Source organism: Ictidomys tridecemlineatus, chromosome 11, assembly GCF_052094955.1.
Source record: "Ictidomys tridecemlineatus isolate mIctTri1 chromosome 11, mIctTri1.hap1, whole genome shotgun sequence".
NCBI lineage: Eukaryota > Metazoa > Chordata > Mammalia > Rodentia > Sciuridae > Ictidomys > Ictidomys tridecemlineatus.
The window spans coordinates 50,521,984-50,549,814 of NC_135487.1; the positions used below are offsets into that span (position 1 = coordinate 50,521,984).

General features: G+C 35.7%; 1 protein-coding gene across 6 annotated transcripts in view; it reads left to right on the forward strand.

The window, feature by feature from the left end:
• The window catches only part of Raver2 (ribonucleoprotein, PTB binding 2), an 89,200-nt gene that overhangs the window by 26,058 nt on the left and 35,311 nt on the right, over positions 1-27,831 (forward strand). For 4 of the 6 annotated variants that reach the window (XM_078026412.1, XM_078026411.1, XM_078026409.1 and 1 more), the window contains exons 3-5: positions 5,809-6,278; positions 9,881-10,072; positions 18,652-18,775. In XM_078026412.1, the coding sequence (XP_077882538.1) occupies positions 5,809-6,278; positions 9,881-10,072; positions 18,652-18,775 (786 nt within the window). Of the gene's footprint in view, positions 1-5,808; positions 6,279-9,880; positions 10,073-18,651; positions 18,776-19,231; positions 19,253-27,831 lie in introns of all 6 variants that reach the window. The other 2 variants (XM_078026410.1, XM_078026407.1) reach the window with 1 other exon arrangement.

Below are 27,831 nucleotides of genomic sequence, written 5' to 3' on the forward strand. Positions count from 1 at the left end.
GCACTAGGAGAAATGACAAAGGTTTTGCCTCAGGAGGGAGGAAGCTTCCCTCTAGATGAATGATACTCTCTACCTAGTTAGCAAAATTTAAAAGTACGACCAGGAAAGATCCACTTGTTTCCCAAAAGTGTAACCATACCCTAAAACAAAACTCAAGAGTATTTATATAAATGCAGAAGTATCTAGCACTCAAATAAGACGAAATGTACAATGTCTGGCATCCAACAACAACAAAAACAAAACAAAACAAAAAGATCAGATATAGCAGAGAAGCAAGAAAGAACAAACTGGGGCTGGGGTTGTAGCTAGTGGTAGAGCACTTGCCTTTCACGTATGAGGCACTGAGTTCGATCCTTAGCACCACATAAAAATAAATAAATAAAATACAAATATTGTATCCATCTACAACTTAAAAAGATTTTTAAAAAGAAAAGAAAGTACAAACCATCATGAGGAGAAACATTAGTCAAAACTGACCTGGAATTGATGCAGGTAAATTAATGAAGGACATTAAGCCAGTTTTTATAACTGTGTTCTATAGGTACAAGAAGTTCTAATAAGGATTGAGCATGTGAAGTAGAGGCATTTTTAAAAATTTACCAAATCATAGTCCCAAAGATGAAAACTACAATTAGCAGTGGGATAGACATAGCAGAGGAAAGGTTAGTGAACTTAAAGGTAACAAAAGAAACTATCAAAGATGAAACAAAGAATGAAAAAGACTGTAAAATAATATTTTATAAGTGAACTGTGGGACAACTTCAAGAGTCCTAATACTGGAGTAATTAGAATCCCCAAAAAGGGTGGTAGTGGCAATGGGAAAACAGATAAAAGCATATAAAGAATTAATGGCTGAAAATTTTCTAAATTTGGTGAAAACTCTAAGCTGATAAACTTAACCCCAAGCACAAATTTATAAAGAGGACTACAAAGCACATTGCAATCAATTGCTTATGATTCACAATAAAGAAGAATTCTTAAAAGCAGGGAAGGGAAAGATGTTTAGAGAAACAAAGATAAAGATGATCACAGGAAATGACACAGAGGAAACCATACAAATGAGAAGAGCTCAGGACAACTTTTTTTTTCCTTTGTTGAAAATAAAAATAGTATAGAATGCTTTACCCATTGAAAATCTTTTAAAAATGAAGGTAAAATGAAGATATTTTTCAATCATACAATAATATTGAAATAATTGTCATAAAACATGCATTGTAGGAAATATTTTAGAAAGTTCTCCAAGCAGGAAGAAAAATGATACTAGACAAAAATCTGGAACTACACACACACACACACACACACACACACACACACACACAACCAGATATGGTCATTATGTGAGTAAAGACTTTTTCTTAATATTTAAGTCTATGTAAAAGATAGCGGACTTTTTAGAGTAGAAATAACACTATTTTGAAATTTATAACACATGTAGAAATAAAATGTGTAATAGTGATAATACAAAGACTGGCGTGGGGGACATGGAAGTACACTGTTGTCAAGCTCCTGTACTATACATGAAGTGTGTAATATTACTTGAGAGTAGACTGTGATAGGTTGAAGATGCACTGGAAGCCCTAAGTCACCCACTAAAATAACACAACAAAGAAATGCATTAATTGTATTAAATGGTGTTTCCTTGGAGTTCAGTAGCAATGATGGTATCTGTAGAAACATATAATTAATAAGTAAATTGATAAAAGATGCTGACACCTATAAACTATAACCTATCAACCAGAGCTTTCTATAGTAGATATGAGGAAATTATTGTATTAAAATACAAACATTAGAGCTGGGGATGTCAGGGGTAGAGTATTTATCTAGCATTTGTGAAGCCCTGGGTTCAAGCCCAGCACCAAGTGGGGTAGTGCCATACTAAAGTAAAACAGGATACTTTAAGAGAAAATGTTTGGCATGCTTTCCATCAAATTTATCCCAATAATGTGTTAATAGTGAGCAAGCAATGACTTGTCTAAGAGTTGGGACCAATTGTGGAATATTTAACGCAGGAAAAGCATAAGAGAATTAATCCTGAAATCCCTTATAAGCTTTTCTTTCTAAAATGACATCTGCCACTTCCACCAGAGTCAATGTGAGAAAAAAATTATTGCTTTTAGTGAATTTGTGATCTTTGAAAGACATGGAAGAAGCTATATAAGAACAAAAGTGACCTTTTTTCCTACTGCTTGAAATTTTAAGTTTGCTTATGACATTTAATTTCTCCATAAAATCTCTTATTTGGGTTGAGTAAATGCAGACACCCAAAGGAGAAAAAAAAAATAAGAGATTGTCAGTTTTTAAATGTATTGTCACTCTATGGATGCATGCATTTATTCATTTATCTAGGTGTCATGACTGCGGCAGTTGGTGGGGATACAGTCATTAGTAATTTATACAACGATTCAAGCAAAGTTCAAAATGCACAGGTATCAGAAAACCAGGAATGGCGAACTCTGGCTGGGAGAGAGCTTCAGGGAAGGCTTCCTGGAGGCCATGGTACAGCAGTCCCTGGGCTGAATGTGAAACTCAACCAAGTAGCTGAAGATACAGGGAAGGATCTTGTAGCAAGATGAACTACATGTGTAATGTATAAGATGCCTGAAACAACCTGATGTTTACAGGACCTACAAATAATTCAGTATTGTCAGAGAATAAAGAACCGTGTGGGGAGGGGAGGGACTAAGGCAGTTATCGAGGCTGGAGTCAGACTGGGAAAGGCTTCACTAGAAGGGCTTGTTGGCTGAGCTGGGCTGCAGCTGCGTTGGTAATACCAAACCATTGCAGTTTGGGCAGTAAACAGACACAGTTAAGCTTCTGTTTTGAGAGTGCTGTATTGTCATCTGTGAAAAAAGGATTAAAAAGGGGAAAAGCTAGAGGAACAAAGAAAAGAGGATGGATTCAAGACCTATTGAATAAGGGTGGAATTCGAGAACATTTTATGTGGGAGATGAAAGAGACAGGTCTAGGGGGATTCCTGGGTTTCAGATTTGTGAGTGTGAGGTCACCAGCTAAAATAAGGAACAAAGGAAGAGGAGCAGTAATTGAGTTTTTGTTTTCATTTTTCTTGGTGGCAATAAGATGAAGATCATGAGTAATGTTTGGACAGTCAGGTGTGTGCATGTGTGCGTGTGTGTGTGTGTGTGTGTGTGTGTGTGTGTATAACTGAAGATTAAAAACATTAACATTGGTTTGGGAATTATTAGAGTATAGGATGCCCTCTTGGGCCTCCAGACTGGGTTATTTGCTGTATTTAATTGCTCCCATGGTCCTTCCTACTTCCTCTCTGATGACACCACATTTGTAACTCATTGTTAAACATTTCATGTTCCCTATTAGAGTGTAAGCTCTATATTGAAAGGAATCGTACCTGTTTTATTCACCAGTGCATTTCCAGTGCCTAACATGGTTCTTGTCACATACTACTGAATAAATGGGAGGAGACTCGATTGCCCCAAGAAAAGAAGGTGTAGCAGGAGAGAAGAGGGACTCAGTGGCCTGAAGCTGCTGGGTACAGGCACACAGGTATTTCTGTGTGTGAATCTGCCAGGAAGAACACAAAGGAGAGCTACCTTGTAGCTATGCACAGAGGAGAAAGATGTAACAAAGGAAACAGAGGAAGGAGTACTCAGACAGGTTACCCATGTATGACCCAAGAAAGAGTATACCAAGGAAACTAATAAAGGGAATATTAGCTGGGTGAGTGGCACATGCCTATAATCCCATCTGCTCAGGAGGCTGAGACAGGAGAATTGCAGGTTCAAAGCTAGCCTCTGCAAAGGTGAGGTGCTAAGCAACTCAGTGAGACCCTGTCCCTAAATAAAATACAAAATAGGGCTAGGGATATGACTCAGTGGTTGATTGTCCCTTAGTTCAGTCCCCGGTACTCCCCCAAAAAACAAAAAAAGCAGGGGGGGAATAATAAACAGTTCCAAATGCCTTGAGAATTCAAGTCACACATGAGCTGATGATTTTATGGCTGATATTAGGAACATAACCAGTATTTACAAACTGTCGGTTGACTTATTTGCATGTTTTAAGGAAATTGAGTTAGATGATATTTTATACCAGCATAAGAGGTGAAAAAAGATTCAGAATCAAAATAACTTAAGCCATTTAAAAAGGGTGTTGGAAACCAAGAGATATTCTCTCAATAAGTATGGCAAAGCTATTTTTTCTCTAGTGTTGAAAGCATTGGCTCTTCCGTTGGCAATGATTTCCTTGCATTTGGAGACCATGTTAAATGAAAGATGTGTTTTTTAAATGTTAGCTTCATACTCAGTGTGGTGAGATGCTCACACTGCGAGCCACCTACGTGGGCACGAAGACCAGCTGAGGGAAGAACAGATTGAAATGACAGGCAGAATTACCCAGGCTATTTAAATTCTTTCTTCCTTTCTTGCTTTATACATATTTTCTATATACAACTCATTATCATGCTGTTCTAATTGAATTTGAGTAAATTAAATGCTTATATAGAGCAACTCCACTGTATATTTCCAATAGAGTAGGAGAGGGAGGAACTTTCTTTTTTTTTTCTTTTCTTTTTTTTTAAAGAGAGAGAGAGAGAGGAGGGAGAGAGAGAGAGAGAATTTTTAATATTTATTATTTAGTTTTTGGTGGACACAACATCTTTGTTTGTATGTGGTACTGAGGATGGAGTCCAGGCCGCACACATGCCAGGCAAGAACGCTACTGCTTCAGCCACACCCCCAGCCCCCGGAGGAACTTTCTTTAGAGCAACTTATTTGTAACTTATGGATTGTTCTGTGTTATTTCTTTTAATGTGGGGCTTTCCAATTTTCTTAGAAAGTTGCTCAAAATATTTTTACTTTATTAGAAAAATAGATAATTAACATGGCTAAAATTTTAATAGATACACATTATATGATTTTTTTTCATTGATTTAGAACCTTGTGTTTAAATTACTTTGGGGGGATGGTACAAGGATTTGAACCTAGTGGTGCTCTACCATTAAGCTACACCCCAGCCCTTTCTGAATTTTTATTTTAAAACAAGATTTTTGCTAAGTTGTTGAGACTGGCCTCAAATTGTGATCCTCCTGCCTCAGCCTCCTTAGTAGATGGGATCTCTACCGTACCTAGCTATGTTGTATAAATTATCATATCAATTTGTTGTTTGATGCTGGAATGATTTCATTAGGTAGAGAGGACAGTTTTTTTTTATTGTTTTATCAAATTTAAAACTAGGCTATTTGTCTAAGATCAAAATCATGTGATCTTTTCATTAGATATTATTCATAAAAGTATACCAAATTATATATATTTGTGGGTTGTTTCAACCTAAGTAATCTTATTTTAAGAAAATACATACATGAGTTGGTGAGAACTGGCTTTCCTCCTCTGGGCAGTTGGTTTTTTTGCTATACCTTTGTGGTTTTTTGTTTTTGTTTTTTATGAAGGCTTCATAAGATTTTTGTATCACAAGTTGTTAGGGAAAAATTATCTCTCTATATTTTGGAGGAGATTACTAAAAAAAAAAAAAACCTCTTAGAATATGGTAGGACTTTACAATGGAACTCCTAATATAATTTCCATACTTTCTATTTGAACAACTGACCATGGAAGTAGTTTAGTGAGATGTCAGCATTAAGAAAACTGTGAAATAGAACTTTAAAAAATTAGTACTTTGTGCTTTTCATATAACAGGGGTATAATTTCATGATAATTATGTTTCAGAAAAATTGTGTGTGAACATAAAATGGATTTCTTACTGTGGGTCACAGTAAAAAAAAAAATGGAAAACACTGGCCTTGAAAACTCTTTAATTCACTTTATTATTATCTTCCAGCTTTTGTTACCTTATTGAATGGAGAACAAGCCCAGAGTGCAATTCAGATGTTTCATCAATATTCTTTTCGAGGCAAAGACTTGATAGTTCAACTCCAGCCCACAGATGCTTTGCTGTGTATTACCAACCTGCCCATTTCTTTCACATTAGAAGAGTTTGAAGAACTTGTTCGTACTTATGGAAATATTGAGAGATGTTTTCTGGTCTACAGTGAAGTTACTGGCCATTCCAAAGGCTATGGATTTGTGGAATACATGAAAAAGGACTTTGCTGCAAAGGCTAGATTGGAACTACTGGGTAAACAGTTGGGAGCATCAGCACTCTTTGCACAATGGATGGATGTTAATCTATTGGCCTCAGAGCTCATTCATTCTAAGTGCCTTTGTATAGATAAACTCCCTAGTGACTACAGGGATTCAGAAGAGCTATTGCAATTTTTTTCCAGTATCCATAAGCCTGTGTTTTGCCAGGTATGTATTTTTAGGAGATCACCTAGAAATATCTGTGTATATATCTCCTATGTAAACTCAAACATTTATTTTTCATGCCTGTATGAATATTACAATGGATAATTTGATTCTGTTCTAGTCTATAAGGAAGACTTTAATCACGTGTGAAATTTTAAGTCAATTCCTTCTGTTCAAGGGCCAAACTATATTGTGTAGTCAAGTATGCCTTAGCAAATCCATGGCTTGCTCATTCCCCTCCTCATCCCATCCATTTGTCCAGCTATGTGTTGATTCATCCATTTGTTTATCCAACTCTTAAGTTAGTACTTTTTCTGTGCCAGATTCTATGCCAAGTGCCCAAAATGCAGAGAATAGAAGGATATTCTCTCTCTCTCTCTCTCTCTCTCTCTCTCTCTCTCTCTCTCTCTTCCTCAAAATTCTGTAGAGGAGAAAGACAAGTAGGCAAGTAATTGCACATGGTGTACGAAGAGTGATATAATGGAGTATAGAAAAGTATCATGAAGTTTAAAAATAATGCATACTTATATCTTAATGGAGTCATGGAGGTGAGACATTTAGAGAAGATCCTGAAAACTAACAGCAACTGGTGAGAAATGTCAAGCGCTTTATAATAGTAAAATTCAACATCCCTAATAAATAGAGAGAATATATACTATGTAAAAACTCTTTCCCTTCCTGAGTGTTGATAGCAACTGATCAATTATTCCTGTTCTCTGTCTTCATTTTTTTTTCTTTTTTACCAACTTCCCTTTCCTTCCATGCTCTTTCCCCTCCCTCCTTCCCTCTTTTTTCTTCCCATTTTTCTTTAATCTTACATTTGTTGAATTCTTACTATTGCAATAGAAATTTTGGAATTGGAGAGTGCGTGTATGTGTGTATTTAAATTGACAGATAAAATTACATGGGTTTATCATGTATAACATGATTTCGTTACTTACAAAGTGAGTAAATCTAGCTAATTATAATATGCATAACTTAAAATATTTTTTAAAAATATTTGTTTATCTACTTATTTTGCAGTGCTGGGAATTGAACCCAGGGCTTTGTGCATGCCAGGCAAACATTCTACCACTTAGTTACACTGCCAGCCCCTGTGAGCCCCTGTGATTGTCATTTTTGTTATAAGAACACTAAACATCCACTCTCTTACCATTTTTCAATAATATATTGTCCACTATAGCCACCATGTTTTCCAACAGTGAACTTATTCTTCCTATCTCTTGAGTTTTGTATCTTTTAACCAATATTTCTTCACACATTGCAATTGTCTCAACTGCTGTTAACCATCATTCTGCTCTCTAATTCTAGAATTTCAGCTTTTTTAGATTCTGAATATGAGCAAGATCATGCAGATACAGATAAATATATATATATATATATATATATTTTTTTTTTTGGCTATACTTTTTTTGTTTTTAGTAATATATGTATGTACATAAATACGATTAATGCTACCATCCTTTTTCTTACATTTCCACCCCTCCAATCCCAATATAAACATCAAAGAAACCATCCATGAATTTTATAAAATTAGAATATTTTATTATAAACTTAAAAAAATATTTTGTTTTAGTTATAGTTGGACACAATACCTTTATTTTATTTTTATGTGGCACTGAGGTTTAAACCCAGCACCCCGCACATACTAGGCAAGCTCTCTACTGCTTATTCACAACCCAGCCCCTTATTATAAACTTTTATCATTGTCCAGTTATTGAAAGTTGATTGGCTTATTGATATGATATTCTTCTGGACTAAGAATTATATCAATATCATCCAGTAGCCATACATAATTCTTTATAACTTTAGTTGAGGCTTTGAGGCAAATATGAGGGGAAATGCCAATCATGATTTATTATGTTTGAATTATGAACCCCAGAGTTGACAGCTACCTTACAGCTAGATTATTGAGTCATGCTTTACACTGATAGAAAATGTTTGCTGTAATATTTTTGAGTGACCATTTAGCTTTTCAAATACTTCAAAATAGTGGAAAATTAACTAGGTTGCAAGTCAGACCATTATATCTTTGAATGGCTTTCATTGAGCTGAAATATTCTTCTCTAAAACTACTGATGCCATGGAGTTAAAATGATGTTGTCATTTGAAAGACTTAAAATGATATTACATATTGTGAAGGAAGGAAGCTCATCATATTGAAACAGAAATAGTAAATGGTATTTTTAAAGTTTTCAAAAAAGATTATTAAAACAACAATGTCAGGGGCTGGGGTTGTGGCTCAGCGGTAGAGCTCTCGCCTAACACGCGCAAGGCCCTGGGTTCGATCCTCAATACCACATAAAGATAAGTAAATAAAATAAAGGTATTGTGTTCAACTACAACTAAAAAATAAATACTTAAAAAAATGTCAGAATGCTTTCTTTTCCGTGGGCCTGTTAACTGAGGCCTAGTGCATGGTAAGTCGACACAGACAGCATTAAAGACACAGTCACTGCGGTCAGGAGACCAAAGGGATTGTGACCTTTACAAATCCAGTTTGAAGTTCTGGCTTGCATCATGAGAACAGAGTTGTTGGGAAGGAGTTTGCATTTTCATTTTTCCCCACATGATTGGAAAATAGTTTATGGAGACAAAGACATTTGAGGACAGTTTTAAAGGGAATAAAGCACATGAAGGAAAAATGGATATTTGGTCTACGTATACCAGAAAGTAGAAGACAGTTCTTTTCAGTCTCCTTTATTTTTAAAATTAAGAAGTGATTTATTTGTAATAATATCTGAGATGCCAAACACATAGAAGTGCTGTCAGTGTGTCTTCTCAAAGACACACAAACCTGAAAGTTGTCACATTGATCCCTTTGCAGCGTAAATGTATGTAAGATGATTCAGACATGTTCAAAACTTAGAAACATTGTAGTTTCTTATTTTGTTCTTATTTTTGCTCTTTGTGCCAGTCTTTACAGATCCAGGACTTTAGTATCTTCCCTTACACTCCTACAGGTGGGTGACTAGAAATAAATCAAGTTCTACACGGCAGCCGTTTACTTAGGTTACCTTCAGAAGTAAAGGTTGTGTGTTACATATGATATTTTAACAAACCTGGGGCACGATTTTTAAAAATAAATCTGGTATACTTGACCAGATTGCTGGGACCTGCCTAAACTGCTGAACTACAAATTGAATGCTTCCTCCTACCTTTCTGCTCCTGAAAATACTAATTTAATTTTATGTTGACATATGTTCCAGTAATACTTTGGTGTGTTTCATTGTCCATATATCCAGTGAATTTTATTTTAAAGAAAGCTTTCATTAATGGGCCCCCATGTTTTCCTATAAATCAAATTTTTTTTCTTAAAAAATATTTTTTCTTACTCTTTAGTGATTATTATCATTTGAGCATTGACTATTAAAATAAATTAGAAAAATCAAAAAGTTGATAGACCCCTGTTTTATCTTCCTGTCTTCAGGAAGGAGTGTATCTGAGCAGTGAGTAAACTTTCATTTTCATAGAAAAAGAAAACATCATCTTCATCAGCATCATGTGCTAATATAAATGTTCTTGAACTTGAAAATTATTTATTGTAAGTTAATGTTTCTAAGTCAACATCAAAATTCCCTTTTAATAAAATGTATTATTGTCAGCTTGCACAGGATGAAGGTAGTTACGTTGGCGGCTTTGCAGTGGTTGAGTATCACACTGCAGAGCATGCTGAAGAGGTTCAGCAAGCAGCAGATGGCATGACCGTCAAGGGAAGCAAAGTCCAGGTTTCCTTCTGTGCCCCAGGAGCGCCTGGACGAAGTACATTAGCAGCATTGATAGCGGCTCAACGTGTGGTAAGCAAGATTTTTTCCCCCCTCTTTTTTAGGATATAGAACATACTAATACTATCTCTTTTTTAAAATTCTTTTTAGATATTGATGGATCTTTATTTTATTCATTTATTTATATGTGGTGCTGAGAATGGAACCCAGTGCCTTGCACATGCTAGGCAAGCACTCTACCACTGAGCCACAACCCCAGCCCCCTCTAATACTACCTTAATCTATCTAGTCTACCCAAAGTAATGAGCTTTAATTGGACCATTGTTATATTTCTAATACATTTGAAGATATTCATCTTTTTTTTTTTTAAAGTTGGCTAACTGGTATCTTCATTAAGTCAAGCCAGAAATTGTTACAAAAAAAGAAATTGAGTCCACTTGGTGATGCACAGCTATAATCCCAGCTACTCCAGAGGCTGAAACATGAAGATTGCAAGTTCAAGTCCAGCCTGGACTTGTTAGCAAGACTCTGTCTCAAAACAAAATTAAAAAAGGACCTGGGATGTAGTTCAGTGGTAGAGTGCTCCTAGGTTCAATCCCCAGTACCTAAAACCAACCAACCAAACAACAACAACAACAACAAACAAACAAACAAACAAAAAACCTGCAAGAAATTGTATTTAGTAAAGTGTATTTTTGAAGGAATTTCATTCATACAACTCACATTATTTGAGTTGCTCTTCTGTTGTGAATTTTTTGTTTGTTTGCTTTGCAGTGCTGGGGATTGAACCCAGGGCCTCATACACGATAGGCAAGCACTCTACCATTGAGCCACATCCTCATTCCCTGTAGTGAGTTTTTAAATGCCTCTTTTTCAACAAGTGTTCATAAAGCATCCATAGCAAAAGTCTCCTCTTTTCCTCACAAGGCACATTGTACTTACTTCTCTGTTCTATTTATTTCCCTCTCTACTTCTGTAACCTCAAAGTTCCTTAGAGATCTCAGAGACCACAATTTTCATCCTAGGGCTCAGCAAATATTTGTTGATTCAATGAAGGAAATTGGGGAAGATTGCATGATGAAGGTGACATTTTCGGGTGACATTCAAGAGCAGATGAGATATTGACATGTGTTAATGGGGGTGGAGGATAGGATTGCCAAATACAGATTTTACTTGAGTCATACTTATATTAAAAATTATTTGTTGTGTATCTGACTCCAAATTTAACTGAACATCCTGTATTTTTACTTGCTAGATCTGGGACCCCTCAGGAGGCAGGGAGTGGTCACCCTAGGTGGGAGAAACTGTTCCAGCAGTAGTCTGAGCTGAATTTACGTGCTTGGAGAGTGGTACATGGTCTAGTTGCACTTTGTATAGAGAAGTATAGGTTGAAGCCCAAGCAGGGACTATGTGGAATACTCAAAGAATTTATGTTGAATTTGATAGGCAGTTTAGAACTTAAATAAACAAGGTGTGACGGAATCAAAGATAAGCCATCTGGAGATTTAATCTGAAAGTGGTTTATGTGTAGATGAGCTGGAGAGAGGAAATTAGAAGACTGGACAAGCTCTTGTTCTTAGGCTTCTACTCTCACATCTCCCACCCTCTTCCTACCCTCTTTGACTCACCCTGATCCCCTTTAGAGGTTCTCATTCTTATATCCTTATGTAAGTCACTACTTCAGCCACTCATTCACCATCAACTTCATTTCCTCTGGTTAAGTTGTCTATTCATTGCGATAGATTTGCGGAGTTTAAAACTCAGTTTGTCCGGTTGCCTACTTCTGAAATTGAGGCCCTGTGTCCTCTTCGAGAAAAACAAACAACTGGGTAGCTTGATGCCATTAAGGATGAATGACATGTAGTTATAGCTGCCCCCACCCCCAGCAAATTTTCAGCTTGTCTCTCATCAGCTCTTTTCCATTTTAACAGAAACTACCTGAACCCTGCACTCTGTTCCTGCTTTTTTCTTTGTTTCTGCCCAATGATCATGGTTCCTACTGTATAGAAATATGGAGGCCATGTGTTGAATGCATTCCTTCATCTTTTCTTATCCATGCCCAAATTTCCTGCTTCCTTCTCTGATCAATAGCATCTGTTCTACAAGTACTTGTAGGGTACCCACGACATACACTCAGAGATGTTTAATACTCTCCGGTGAACAAAGCCAGTAAATATTTCTGTTCTCTTGGAGGTAGGGCTATGCTTTCTCCTGGCCAAGCAGGGGCTTATGACTATGCCCCCATCCTCGGGGCCCTTGATCATTACCTTTATACTTATTTTTACTTGCTTCAGTAGCTCTATAATCATTAACAAGCCTTTTCCCTAAAAAAGCCCTGTCCAGATATTGGCCTTTATAACCATATAAATATATTAATAGAGCTTATTTAACAAAAAGGTCCTGCTCCCTGTCACTATTTCTTAATTTTCCATTTTTTCTCAGTCTAATGCAATGTAGCTTCTGCCTACCCTAATCAAGTAAATTTGCTCTCATTAAAATCAACCGAGAGGGACTGGAGATGTGGCTCAAGCGGTAGCACGCTCGCCTGGCATGCGTGCGGCCTGGGTTCGATCCTCAGCACCACATACAAACAAAGATGTGTCCACCGAAAACTAAAAAATAAACATTAAAAAAAAATCAACAGGGATTTCTTTCTTCTTTCTTTCTTTTTTTTCCATTTTAAAATTTATTTTAAGTAGGTATATATGACAGCACAATGCATTTTGATTCATTGTACACAACTTTTCATTTCTCTGGTTGTATACAATATAGTGTCGCACCATATGTGCAGTCATACATGTACCTAGGATAATGATGTCCATCTCATTCCACCATCTTTTCTATACCCAGGCCCCTCTCCCACCCCTCCTTCTCCTTTGCCCAATCGAAGTTCCTCTGTTTTTCCCATGCCCTCCCCCATTATGGATCAGCATCCACTTATCAGAGAGAACATTTGGTCTTTGCTTTTTTGGGGATTGGCTTACTTCACTTAGCATGATATTCTCCCAACTCCATCCATTTACCAGAAAATGCCATAATTTCATTCTCTTTAGTTGAGTAATATTTCATTGTGTATATATACCATAGTTTCTTTACCCTTTCATCTACTGAAGGGCATCTGGATTGCTTCCACAGTTTAGCTATTGTAAATTGAGCTGCTATAAACATTGATGTGGCCATGTTACTATAGTATGCTGATTTTAAGTCCTTTGGGTATATACCGAGGAGTGGGATAGCTGGGTCAGATGGTGGTTCCATTCCAAGCTTTCTGAGGAATCTCCACACTGCTTTCCAGATTGGTTACACCAATTTTCAATCCCACCAGCAATGTATGAGTGTGCCTTTTCCCCCACATTCTCTCCAACATTTATTGTTGTCTGTATTCTTCATAACTGCCATTCTGACTGGCATGAAATGAAATCTTATAGTAATTTTGATTTGAATTTCTCTAATTTCTAGAAGATGTTGAACATTTTTAAACAAGGATTTCTTAATATTTGTATCTTGCAGGTATATATAAAATATTTTTAATATTTTATTGCTTGATCTCTGACATTTAAAACTCTCTGCTACCGTGGATTCTGTCACACCATTCTTTTTCTTACCTGCCTAATGGTTCCTTCCCTAACTCCTATTTTTCCCCAAAGGGCAGATATCTTAGACTTCTGTATTTCACTTTCTGACTTCCTTCCTCTAACACACTCCAATTGCCTCAATGGTTGTCTGTTAACTATGACTTGCAGGCATATTTTTTGGACCAAATTTTTATAAGTAGTAAATCTATAGTTCCAAAGGCTCGCTTATTAGCCTACCTTTAAAATAAATAAGTAGTTCAATTTCAACATTTCAAAAGAAAATTATTTTATTCTGGCACCTGCTTTTTTATATTCTGTAACAACTTTATGTGTCATGCGTTAATTATGATTGGTGTCCTTATGTCTACATGTCAGAAATATCAGCAAATTCTTTAAACTCTACATCTAAAATCACAAGTCCTTGAGACCTTGTCTGCATGTTTGTTATTTTAGTCAGGATGTCATCTTTTCTCACTTGTGATTAGAATAACTCCCTACATGATCCCCAAGCCATTCGTCTTTCTTCCTCTAATCCCCCTTCCACAGTGCATCAAAGTGATCTTTCTTATCTTCAAATTATATTATGTCATTTTCTTTCTTCATATTCTTTAATGCCTACCCTGATTCTAATTCCTTAGAAATGACCTACATGGCCCTTTATGATTGGATAACAGTGACAGAAATCGTAAATATTTTTCAGTCATAAATGTAAATTATATGCCAGGAAGGATGATATACACCTGAAATCCCAGCTACTCTTGTGAACCCCTGGCCTGGGTTCATTCTCCAGTGCCACACACACACACAAAGTAAGTTATCACTGATGTTTACTATAGGTTTGCGGTACATATTTTTTTTTAATCAAGTTTCTGAGATTTTTTAAAATCATAAATAGGGATTAAATTTTATGTAACTATTTCTACAATGTTTGAGATAATTGTGTGATTTCTTCACAAGCTCACTAATGTGGTCAATCACACATTTTCTTGTATAAATCACCCTTTTATTCTAATGCCTTGTTTGATTTGTCAGTATTTTATTTGATACGTGGTGTACACATGCGCTCATAAATTGAACGCACTTAAATTTTTGGTACCATTCTTATTTTTTGGATTAAGATAACACTGATCTTATAAAATGATTTTAGTACTTTTCTACTTCTTCCTTTCCTTTCTGTCTCTTAGATCAGCTTGTATAAACAGGGATGTCAATAAAATCATGGGATGTCAGGCATGGAGGCGTACACCGATAATCCTAAGTACTTGGAAGACTGAGGCAGGAGATCACAAGTTCAAGGCTAGCCTCAGTAACTTAGCAGGACCCTGTCTCAAAAAATAAAAAGGGCCAGGGATGTAACTTAGTGACAGAGCACTTCTGGGTTCAAGTCTCAGTACACACAAAGAAACAAAAATAAACAAATAAACCCGTGTGGGCCTAGTCCTTGTGCTTCTTCCAAAAGGACTTATTGATTGCCACATAAGTTTCATCTATGGATAGTTACATATTTTAGTTTTTATTCTTTCTGTGCCATATTTCACATTTGAGTGTAGCCTATACATTTATCAATTTTATCTAAGCTTTCAACATTATTGACATATAATTTATTATTTTTAAAACATCCTGTCTGGTTTCCTCATTTCTTTCTATATTTTATTTATTTGCATTTTCCTTTTGATCCTTGATCAGGCTTATAAAAGATCTATTTTTTTTTCAAAGTAATAGCTTTTGTTATATTCATCATTTTAAAATTTTCTCTTTTGCTTATTTATGCCTTTATGATTTCCTTATTTCTTTGTTCTTTATATTTCCTTTTCTCCTTTTTTTTTTTTTTTGAAGGGAGGAAGAGAATATATTTACCCATCTTTACTGATGTCAATTCTTAACTCTCTTTTTTTTTTTTTTTCAGTCTGGTTATTTTCTGATAAATGCAGTTAAGGTACATTTCCTTCTAACTAATGCTATGCTTCCATGTCATAACTTTTAAATTATGAATGTTTCAATTTTTATTATGATTTCCTTTTAAACTCAAAGCTTAATTAACATGCATAGTTTTGGTTTATAACAAATTAGTAATTTTGACAAGCTATTTTTCTGCTACAGATTTCTAATTGTATTGATTAAGGTTAGAGAACTTAATCTCTAATGTTGATTTGGGGAGGAATGGATGTTGTGGCCTTGGTGCCCTGATGGCTAGTGGATCCACCTGTGCTTAGAGCCAGCCACTCAAGCTCTATGCTTGTGGGTTATGAATGTGTATGTACATAGATATATGTTGCTTTAGGTACATAACTCCCTTTATTTTCCCTTTCCTTCTATTGGATAGATAAATCTTTCTTCTGGTTTGAGAGCTATACAGTCTATCTTTATCTTCCTGGGGGGTTGTCCCTGAATCCGTAAAGAGCACTCTCAGGTTCACCAGTGCTCTGTCTTCTACTGAAATAATTCTCACCTGCACTCATTTCCTCCATCCTGCCCTACTGCCACCATATTGTTGTCTACGTTTTTACTTTAGAGTTGTCTTTAATATTATTTTATTGTTTTATGACCCTATCTTTAGTAAACAAGATTAAAATGATAATTACATAGATTAATTTTCACATAACAGGCAATATTGTTTTACATTTATTTCTTTTCTCGCCAGAGTACTTCTTCCAAGGACACTTTGAAAGAGGTACTCGTGTGGGAAACCCTTCTGATAACTTGTATAGTTGAGAACATTTTCATTCCTTTCTGATATTTAAATAGTAACTTAGCTAAATACAAAAGTCTAGGTCCAGAGCTTTTCTTCTGTACTACTTGGAAAATACAAGTTGATCATCTTGCTCTATCTAGTGCAGGTGCCTTGAGAAAGGAGTTGATGTTGATCCTTATTTATTTGGAGGTATGCTCTTTCATATTGGAAGCTTTTCACAGTTTTTCTTGAGATTTGATGTCCATAAATTTCATGCCAAGAAATATGAAAAGACGGGCTTTTTTTCTTTTGGACATCCTATTTGGGACATTGTAAACCCGTCCATTCTGTGGTCTTTAATGTTCTTTAATAATGAGATATTCTCAGTTGTCATTTCTTCAGAGATTTCCTTCATATTTTCTCCTTCAGGATTCCTTTTATGTAGATCTTGACACTTCTACCTCTGTCCCCCGCTTATACTTGTTTTCTTGTACTTTCTATTTCTTTAACCTGACCTTTTAGATTACTATTTTATTTTTTAATCATATATATGTACATATTTTTTCTACTATTTTATTCATGTTAAATCGTGTAATGGAGATTAATAATAATGCTTTATGAATTTCTTCAGCTTCCTCATCTATAGATTGGGGATAATAATACCAATTTATAGAACTGTTTTCAAAGAATGTGTAATCTAACCCACGTGAAGTGCTTAGAACAATGCCAAGTCTATAGTAAATGAGAGCCCGCTTTTATTTTTCTCAGTGTTTATATTTCCATACCCACTATTGCTCACCAGTTAGTCTTTATAACTGCATGGCCTTGCTTCATGTTACTAATAAAAATTCATTTTCTTTTTAGACTTTCTTGTTATTTCTTATTCATTGATCTTGCTTTCTTTCTTATAAGCAATCCAGTTTTTTGCCTTTATTTTGAGCAGCTCTGTTTCCTAAATGTCTAGTTGCTGTCTCCTATGAACACATATTTCCTGGAGGCAGCTATCAGCTTCCTTGTATGTTAGTGTTTATATAATGGGGCGGGGTGTGGGAGCTGGGGGTGTAGCTCAGTGGTAGAACATATGCTGCATAAGACCCTAGGTTTAATCTGTCCCACCAAAAAAAAAAAAAAAATAGTTTGATGGGAGAAGGAATAGACAGGGAGAGGTAAATATGGGACTTAGGCTAGGGTCTAGGGAAGGCAGGCAGGGACCTCAGGGCAGAGATGCTCTGCCTTCACCATTCACATTTGGCCAGGTCCTCTTCCCACCCCAGCCAGACAGTCCTGCAAGAACCTCTTTGCCTCTCCCCTCCCCGTCTTGCACTCAGTTCTGCTTTCCTCCATTGAAACTGTTCTACTTTGCATTGTGGGTGTGCGCAGGAGGAACTGAGAAGGCTGGGGATATGGGAACGAGGTTTTCATTAACCAGCTGTTCTGTCCATACTAGCATTATTTGGTGCCCACTGTCCCTGTCCTGGTGTGCCTCCCTGTTGTTGAGTTATTGGTCCTCTGGCTGTCACTGGGACAGTGCCGCTCTTTCCTGCCCTGCTGTGCTGGCCAGGAGAGCCATGCTCCCTAAAGGTAGTGCAGAGGGAACCGCACCACAGAACAACTCAAATGCCTTTCTCTGAATCACCCTGTGCAGGTCCAGGGTCTCTCATTCTCGCTCCTGTTTACTTTCACACCTTGGCTATCTCTGCGGATTTCTCAATGGTCACATGCCAGTTTCTCCCTTTCCCTCTCAATTTCACAGTATCTGGCCTGGGAGAAGGACCCAGTTGTCCCTGTCATTTCTCTGTTTTCTCAGGCTAGAAGTTTACAGTTTGCTTTTTATTTTAATATCCTCATATATCACACTGGTTTTAAAAACTGAAAACAATTTTGTTTTTAGGGAGCTACCAATTACATATATGCAACGCCAGTTCTTCTTAGTCTCAAATTGGAGGATTAAGGTAATGAAATAAAGATCTTTTAGTATAAGAAAATTCTGATTTTCGAGGCAGCCCACACTGTTAAACTTCTGATTAGCAATATAGTAAGATTCTCCTATTAGCATCAGAGTAGTCATGTTAAAACAACACGTTATCTCCTTGTTAGCAAATTGAGATTCTCTCGTCATCTATTTGTACTTTGTAAAGAGATTTATTCTATTAAACTTTAGTCTTCTTGAAGCCCATTGGAATTTAGCTGCAATAGTCTATGAGGATTTCATGTCCGATGTGTGATGGACATCTTAACATGTAATTGAGCACGATGGTAGCAAGTATATAGCAGATACATAACACAAAACAGATTGTGTTTATGAGACAATAGATCTTAGGCAAATGAGAATTTCTGGAAGAAAGCCTTTAAAATTCCATCTTTTGTGCTTGGTCTAATGTTTCTTATTTTTGTATTTGCTGAAGATGCACAGTAATCAAAAGGGATTACTTCCAGAGCCAAATCCAGTACAAATTATGAAAAGTTTAAACAACCCCGCCATGTTGCAAGTTCTTCTACATCCCCAGCTACAACGAGCTGTCAAACCAGGTAAGTGCCACATGTCCTGACTAAATGCAGAATGTTGGCTTGAAGTTAATACAGCTACTTTACATTCAAAATGTACATTTACATGTTAAAAAAAAAGCACACTTAAAGTAGTCTAAAATATATAATTTTCCCCAGACTTGTTATTGAATTTTAATAGATAATCTGAGGTGATAATGTATTTTGGCTATTTTGGGTAGGTACAACATGCTTATGTGTTTCCTATTTCTTTGCCATTAATAAATGTTAAATATTAAACCTTCAATTTAGCTCTTACTTGACATAAATTTATAGAATAAGTGGTAATAATTAACATACTACACTGTTATAGCCTCTATCCACAAAGAATATATTTCTGTGTAATAGTTTTAGCAGAATACTATGTTAAAAGTGCTAAAGATCTGTTTCCTCTTTTGTTCTTCCCTTTTTTGATGTAAAATTCTTTCACTCTGTAACCAGTGATGAAAGCATTATTATTTTGTAAGTATTATGCCAGTCTTTATACTATCAATATACATTGAATATGTATTTAATATTCTTTTTCTGGTAATAACTTACCTTCTGAAATGTACAATGTACTTTATATACACAAAATGTCTCTTTTGGCATTGTGAGGAAATGAGACCTGATATTCAATACTAAAGTTTAGAATAAATATATTAAATAAGTTTATTCTGTTTCAATCCCAACTGCCTAACATCCACTTGCCTACTGTAATTTAGCTCTAGCATGAATTAATTACTTGATGTTAACAGGAACCCCACAAGTTAAAGTCTCAGTCCTCCACATGAGCGCCCCATTTTACAGTCCCAGTCAGAAATTCAATGGGTCCCCAAGGCCACCCACACTCCTGACCAACTTGCTATAAATGTGGGAGTTCCCAGCACCCTCTCAGTTTTGAGAATTCAACAGATAGAAACTCAGGAAAGCACAATATTTAGGATTATAATTGTATGTATTTTAAAGGACATAACTTAGGAGTACCCAAATGAAGAAGACACTTGGGGTTTTTATCCTAAAGGAATCTTGAATTTTATCAAAGTCTTTTTATGTGTCTGTTGAGATGATCATTTGATTTTTATACTTGATTCTTTTTAAAAATATTTTTTAGTTATTAATAGATCTTTATTTACTTACATGCAGTGCTGAGAATCAAACCTCGTGCCTTACCTATGCTAGGCAAAGGCTCTACCACTGAGCCATAACCCCAGCCCCTTCTTGATTCTTTTTAGGTGCCAATTTACATTTATTGATTTGTGTATGTTGAACCATCTTTGTATCCCTGGAATGAAACCAACTTGATTAGCATATGATCATTTTAACATGTTGTCAGATTTGATTTGAAAGTATTTTATTGGGAATTTTTGCATCTGAGTTCATCAGAGTTATGTATATTTCTTCTGTTGTGTCTTTTCAGGTTATTTTTTTTTCAATTTGTTCTTTTTATATATGATAGTAGTGTGCATTCTGACATGTTATTCATACATGAAGTATATATTATTCTAATTAGGATCCCATTCCTGTAGCTATACATGATGTGTAGTTTCATTGGTTGTGTAATTATATATGAACATAGAAAAGTTATGTCTGATTCATTCTACTGTCCTTCCTATCCCCATTCCCTCTCCCTTCCTTTCATTCCCCTTTGTCTAATCCACTGAACTTCTATTCTTCTCCCCCCTGCCACCCCGCCTTGTGTATGTTATAATCCACGTATCAGAGAGAACATTTGACCTTTGGGTTTTGGGGATTGGCTTATTACACTTAGCATGATAGGCTCCAGATTCATCCATTTACCAGCAAAAGTCATAAAATCATTCTTTTTTATGGCTGAGTAATATCCCATTGTGTGTGTGTGTGTGTGTGTGTGTGTGTATGTGTATGTGTGTATCACATTTTCTTTACCCATTCATCTGTTGAAGGGCACCTAGATTGGTTCCATAGCTTCACCATTGTGAATTGAGCAGCTATAAACATTGATTTGACTGTGTCACTGTAGTATGCTGATTTTAAGTTCTTTGGGTATATACAAAGGAGTGGGATAACTGGGTCAAATGGTGGTTTCATTTCAAGTTTTCTGAGGAATTTCTATACTGCTTTCCAGAGTGATTATACCAGTTTGCAATTCCACCAATAATGTGTGAGTCTAATTTTACCCAACATCCATCCTCTCCAACATTTATTGTTATTCTTTTTTTAAAAATATTTTTGATAATGGCCTCTCACTAGAGTGTCTTCTCAGGTTTGGATAACAGGGTAATACTTGTTTTGTAGAATGAGTTTATAATTACTCAAACTATTATTGAGGAATAATTTGAGGAGAATTGGTATTAGTTCTTCAAAAGTCTGGAAAAATTCAGTAGTGAATTTATCAGTCTGGGCTTCCCTCCAACTCCCAAGACTTCTTATTTACTGCTTCAATTTCAATACTTGTTATTGATCTATTTAAGTTTTATATATGCCCTTTGTTCAATTTTGGTAGGTCATATCTTTCCAGAAATTTGTCCATTTCTTCTATATTTTCAACTGTATTGGCATATTTTTTTAAAAAAAAAATTTAGTTGTAGATGGACACAGTATCTTCATTTTTATTTATTTATTTTTATGTGGTACTGAGGATCGAGGATCGAACCTAGGACCTCATACATGTGAGGCCAGCACTCTACCACTGAGCTACAACCTCAGCCCAGCATATAGTTTTTATATTATGTAGTTATTACATTCTCTAATGATCCTTTGAATTTCAGTGGTATCTATTGGACTATTTCCTTTTTCATCTCTAATTTCATTTAATTGGGTCTGCTTTCACTTTTGGTTAGTTTAGATAAAGGTTTGTCAATTTTATCTTCTCAACAAACTCTTTCTTTCATTGATCCTTTGTATTGTTCTTTTTTAAATTATATATATATATATACACACACACACACACACTCACACACACACACGTGCTAGGTGAGTGCTCTACCATTGAGCCACAACCTCAGCCCCCTTTGTATTGTTCTTTTAATCTCTATTTCATTTGTTTCTGCTCTGATTATAATTTATTTATTTCTACTGATTTTGATGGTTTGTTCTTTTTGCATTATTAGGTTATGCATTTGTGATCTCTGTATTTTTTTGGTGTAAGTACTCGTTGTTATAAACTTCCTTCTTAGTACTGCTTTCACTGTGTCGCACAGTTCTGGTGGGTTGTGTTTCTATTTTCATTTGATTCAAGGAATTTTAAAATTTCCCCTCTGCTTATATATTCTGTATAATTTTCTGTATAATTGTATGTTCTGTATAATTACGTGTTTTTTTCTTGCTGCTGATTTCTAGCTTCATTCCACTGTAATCAGATAAGATGCAAGAAATTATTTCAGTTTTTTTAAACTTGTTTAGACTTGTGTTGTGGCCTAATATGTGTCAATTTTGGAAGAAAATGCAATGGGACAATGAAAAGAGTGTGCATTTTGCAGTTGTTGGGTGGAATATTCTGTAGATGTCTGTTAGGTCCTTTTGGTCTATAGCATAATTTAACTCTGATGTTTCTTTGTTGATTTTCTTATCTGGGTGATTTATTGGTGAGAGCAAGTATTGAAGTTGCCCACTATTATATTGGAGCCTATCTCTCCCTTTATGTTTAGTAGTGTTTGTTTTATAAAATTGGGTGCTTCAATGACCAGTGCATACATATTTAGAATCATTATATCTTCTTGATGATTTTTCCCTTGATTAATCTGTATCGACTTTTGTATTCTTCTAACTGATTTTGTGTCAAAGTCTTTTTGTCAGATATAAGTACAGCTGCTCTTACTTCTTTCCCATTCCATTTTCTTGGAGTAACATTTTCTATCCTTTCAGTGTGTGTTTTTCAATACAAGTGAGATGTTTCTTGCAAGTGACATATTGTTGGGTCTTGTTTTTTAATCCATTTTAGTCTGTACCTTTTTAAAAAATATTTTTTAGTTGTTGATGTACTTTTATTTATTTATTTATTTATTTATTTATTTATTTATTTATTTATATGTGGAGCCTCACACTTGCTAGGCAAGTGCTCTGCCACTGAGTCACAACCCCAGCCTTAGTCTGTATCTTTTAATTAGAGAATTAAGACCATTTACACCCAGTATGTTCTCCTATTGTTTTGTTTTTCTTCTGGTTGTTTTCAATATTTTATGTTCCATTTCTTATTTTGTATTCATCTTAGAAGTTCGATGGTTTACTGTATTGATAATGTTTGATTCTTTTCTATTTCTCATTTGCATGTCTTCTCTTCTGGAGAGATTTATTTTTTTAACATGCTCTTGTGTTTATCTTTCTTCCTCTTCTGGATGTAGAATTTCCTTAAATATCTTTCATAATGCTTGTTTAGTGGTCATGAATTTCCTTAGTTTATGCTGAGATTGGAAGGTCTTTATTTTAACTTTGATTCTGAAGGATAATCTTGCTGGGTAAGCAATCTTGTTTGGCAGTTCTTTTATTCCAGAATTTCAAATATATCATGTTTTCTTGGCTTTTAGAGTTTCTGCTGAGAAGTATGCTATTAAATGTGACTTCGCAACTTATATTTCTTGCAGATTTTAATCTTCTTTCTTTGTCCCGTGCTTTTGACATTCTAACTATGTCATGGAGAGCATCTTTTCTAGTCACCTTTACTTGGGGTCCTAAGTACCTCTGGTATTTGGAAGTCTAGGTTTTTCCCAAGATTTGGGGAAATTTCTGCTATTATTTAACTGATCATGTTTTCTATTCTTTCAGCCTTCTCCCTTGGGTATACTGTTTATGCTGGCATTTGATCATTTAAAAGTGTCACAGAGATGGACTATGTTCTTCTTTTCATTATGCCTTTTTTTCTTTATTTCTGTCTGAATGTAATATTTTGTCAGACTTGTCTCTGAACATTAATATTCTTTTTCTTCTAAATCTAGTCTGTTGGGGAGGCTTTCAACTGAGGTTTTTTTATTTGTTTGTTTGTTTTAATCTGACTACAGTTTTCATTTTCAAGATTCCTATTTGGTCCTTTATCAAACTGTCTCTGTGCTTACTACATTTCTCACCCATATGCTGCATTGTCTTACTTAATGCATTCAATAATTTATCTGTATTTTTTGAAGATCATTGAGATTTTTATTATTATTATTATTTTAGTTGTAGATGGACACAGTACCTTTATTTTATTTATTTATCTTTACGTGGTACTAAGGATCGAACCCAGTACCTCACACGCAGGAGGCAAGCACTCCACCACTGAGCTACAACCCCATCCCATCGATGAGATTTTTAAAAAGCATTCTTTTGAATTTTTTTAAAATCTGGCATTCCAGCCATTCCAATATCTTTCTCATCTGTTACAGTAGCATTATGAACTTTTAAAAATATCAGATTGCTTATTTTTTCATATATTTTTTTGTTTCCATGTTGGGAGTTGTGCATTGATTGGTAAACATATTTCTTCTACTTTTATGTGAGGGCCTTTTAGTAAATAGCCTTCTCTTCATGATGTGTCTTTGGAAGTTGATTTGTTATGTAGGCTTGAGTTTAATTACAACTGGGCTTCATAGTGCAATCTCCCTTTGGACTCTTTGGCTGCGATTAGTGAGTTTTGCCATAGTGCATTAGCAGAGCCTAAGGGGTCCGCTTTCTTGGTAGGTCTAGAAACAGTAGCATTCCTCTGAACTGAGGCAGTGTAGTATAGAGGGAGAAACTGGAGTGCACCATAGCTGGTTACTCCGATAACGGGAGTGGAGGTCTATCAAGTGGTAGGTTATTTCCACATGCGCTGTTGATGTTGGCTCTGCTACTTGAAAGCAGTTCTGACACTGGCTATTCCAGTCTTATTAAATGACATGAAGCAGTTATCCTCAGTTTAGACACTGATGCAGTCCCTGGTGTATCACATGGAGAGGTGAGGGTCAGAATCACAACTTCCTTCTGTGCTACTCAAATCCAGTCTTGTCAGCCATATGTGATCCAAAAGGTATGGGAGGGACCAATGCTGGGGACCCCCATAGATGCTGTGTCCACAATATCTGTGTTATTTCTCCCTGCTGCTACTATGGGCTTGACAGTCTAGGAGTAGGATGTCAGACACCCCCAGCTATGCCCACCTGGCAGCAGGTTACTGTCTTCCCTATACTTTAAGTTGAAGTATCCGCCAAGGTTTGACAGGGACTAGGGCAGGGTTGTAGCTAGGTGCAGTTACTCTCAGCTGGGCTGGAAGTGTCACCCAGGTCCTATACCACAAAACAAATGAACAACAAAATATCAATAGCAATAATGCCAACAGGAAAGAATGAGGGGAAACAACAACAAAAAAATGTTTTCCTAAAAATCTGAAGTTAAAATTTAAAAAGAAAAAAGAAAGCAGGAGAAGAATAAAAAGGAGGGGGAAATGGGGTTAGAGAGAGAAATTAAAAAGTAAGAAGAGAATCAAAGAAAAAAAGTATAGGCTCAGGCCTAGGACCACCCCGCTGACCACTCCGCAGCCCAGGCCTACCCCATCTTTATCTTGGGACATTGCAGCCATCGCCATAGCCCTCCCCACGCAGTAGCCTCCACCTTGAGACAACAGATAGGGCCTGGAGGCAGCTGCATCTCCAAACAGGCAGTCCACCCTTTCAGCCCCATCTCCATCTTGGGACACCCCCACTGCTATCTTGAGTTATCTCCACTATTGCCACCACCGTCCTTAGTTGCAGTAGCATTTATCGTGGGACACCATCTGGGATCTAGAAGCTCAACACCAAGGTCAGGTACAGGTAATCTGATAATGGATGCCAACCAAGAATTGTATATCCAGCAAAATTAAGCTTCACACTTAATGACAAAATAAAAACCTTTCATGATAAACAAAAATTAAAAGAATTTACAGTGAGAAAGCCTGCACTACAGGGCACTCTCAGCAAAATGTTCCAGGAGAAGGAAATGAAAAACAACAATAAAAATCAGCACAGGGAGGGATTACACTACAGGAAGGGCTAATCAAAGGAGAAACCAAGTCATGTTAAAAAACCAAAAATAAACCAAAATCACTGGGAATACAAGTCACATTTCATTAATAACCCTGAATGTGAATGGTCTAAACTCATCAATTAAAATACATAGATTGACAGATTAGATTTAAAAAAAAAAAAAAAAAGACCCAACAGTATGCTGCCTTCAAGAGACTCGCCTTACAGAAAAAGACACAGACACAAGGTGAAAGGGTGGAAAAAACGTACCACTCACATGGACCCGTGGACCATGTAAACAAGCAGGGGCTTCCATCCTCATATCAGATAAAGTGGACTTCAAACGAAAGCTAGTGAAAAGGTATAAAGAAGGACATTTCATATTGCTTAAGGGATTCATATATCAACAAGACATAACAATCATAAATATCTATGCCTCAAATAATGGGGCAGCTATGTATATTAAAAAAAAATCTTCTCAACTATAAGAACCAAATAGACCACAACACAACAATCTGGGCGACATTAATACACCTCTCTCACCACTGAATAGGTCTTTTAAACAAAAACTAAACGAAGAAACTATAGAACTCAATAATACAATCAATAAGTTAAACTTAACAGACATATATAGAATTCTCCATGCATCAACAAACAAATACACTTTCTTCTCAGCAGCACATGGATCCTTCTCCAAAATGGACCATATATTATGCCATAAAGCAAGTCTTAGCAAATACAAAAAAAAAAATAGAGATATTACCCTGCATTCTATCTGACTATATGGAATGAAATTAGAAATCAATGATAAAATAAAAAATAGAAGCTACTCCAGCACCTGGAAACTAAACTATACACTATTGAATGATGCATGGATAACAGAAGACATCAGCGAGGAGATAAAAAAAATTTTCTTAGAGATAAATAAGAACTCTAATACCATTTATCAAAATCTATGGGACACTATGAAGGCAGTGCTAAGAAGAACGTTCATTGCATGGAGTTCATTCATTAAAAGAAGAAAAGGCCAACAAATAAACAACCTGACATTACATTTCAAAGCCCTAGAAAAAGAGGAACAAACAGACACCAAAAGTAGTAGAAGACAGGAAATAATTAAAATCAGGGCAAAAATCAATGAAATTGAAACAAAAGAAACAATTTAAAAAATTGACAAAACAAAAAGCTGGTTCTTTGGAAAACTAAGTAAAATTGACAAACTCTTAGCCACCCTAATGAAAAGAAGGACTTACACTAAAGGGGAGAGAAAATTCAAATTACTAAAATTTGTGATGAAAAAGGAAATATCATGACAGACACTATTGAAATACAGAAAATATTTAGAAACTATTTTGAAAAATGATACTCCAGTAAAATAGAAAACCTCAAAGACACCGACAAATTTCTAGAGGCATATGATCAACCCAAACTGAGTCAAGAGGACATACATCATCTAAACATCCATTTCAAACAAGGAAGATGCCATCAATAGCCTGCCAAACAAGAAAAGCCTAGGACCAGATGGATTCACAGCTGAATTCTACAATACCTACAAAGAAGAATTAATACTAATACTCCTCAAATTACTCTATGAAATAGAAAAGGAGGGAACCCATCCAAACACATTCTATAAAGCTTATATCATCTTAATACCAAAACCACGCAGACACACATCAAGGAGAGAAAATTTTAGACCAATATCCCTGATGAACATTGATGCAAAAATTCTCAATAAAATTCTGACAAATTTCATACAAAAACATATTTAAAAAATAGTGCGCCATGATCAAGTGTGGTTTATTCCAGGGATGTAAGTTTGGTTCAACGTAAGGAAATCAATAAATATAATTCATCACATCAAAAGACTTAAAGATAAGAATCATATGATTATATCAATTGATGCAGAGAAAGCACTTGATGAAATATAGCACTCTTTCAAAACACTTAACTAGGAATAGGAGGAGCATACCTCAACATTGTAAAAGCTATCTAAGCTAAACCCAAAGCTAACATCATTCCAAATGGAGAAAAATTGGAAACATTTCCTCTAAAAACTGTAACAAGACAGGGATGCACTCTTTCACCACTTCTATCCAATGTAGTCCTTGAAATTCTAGCCAGAGCAAT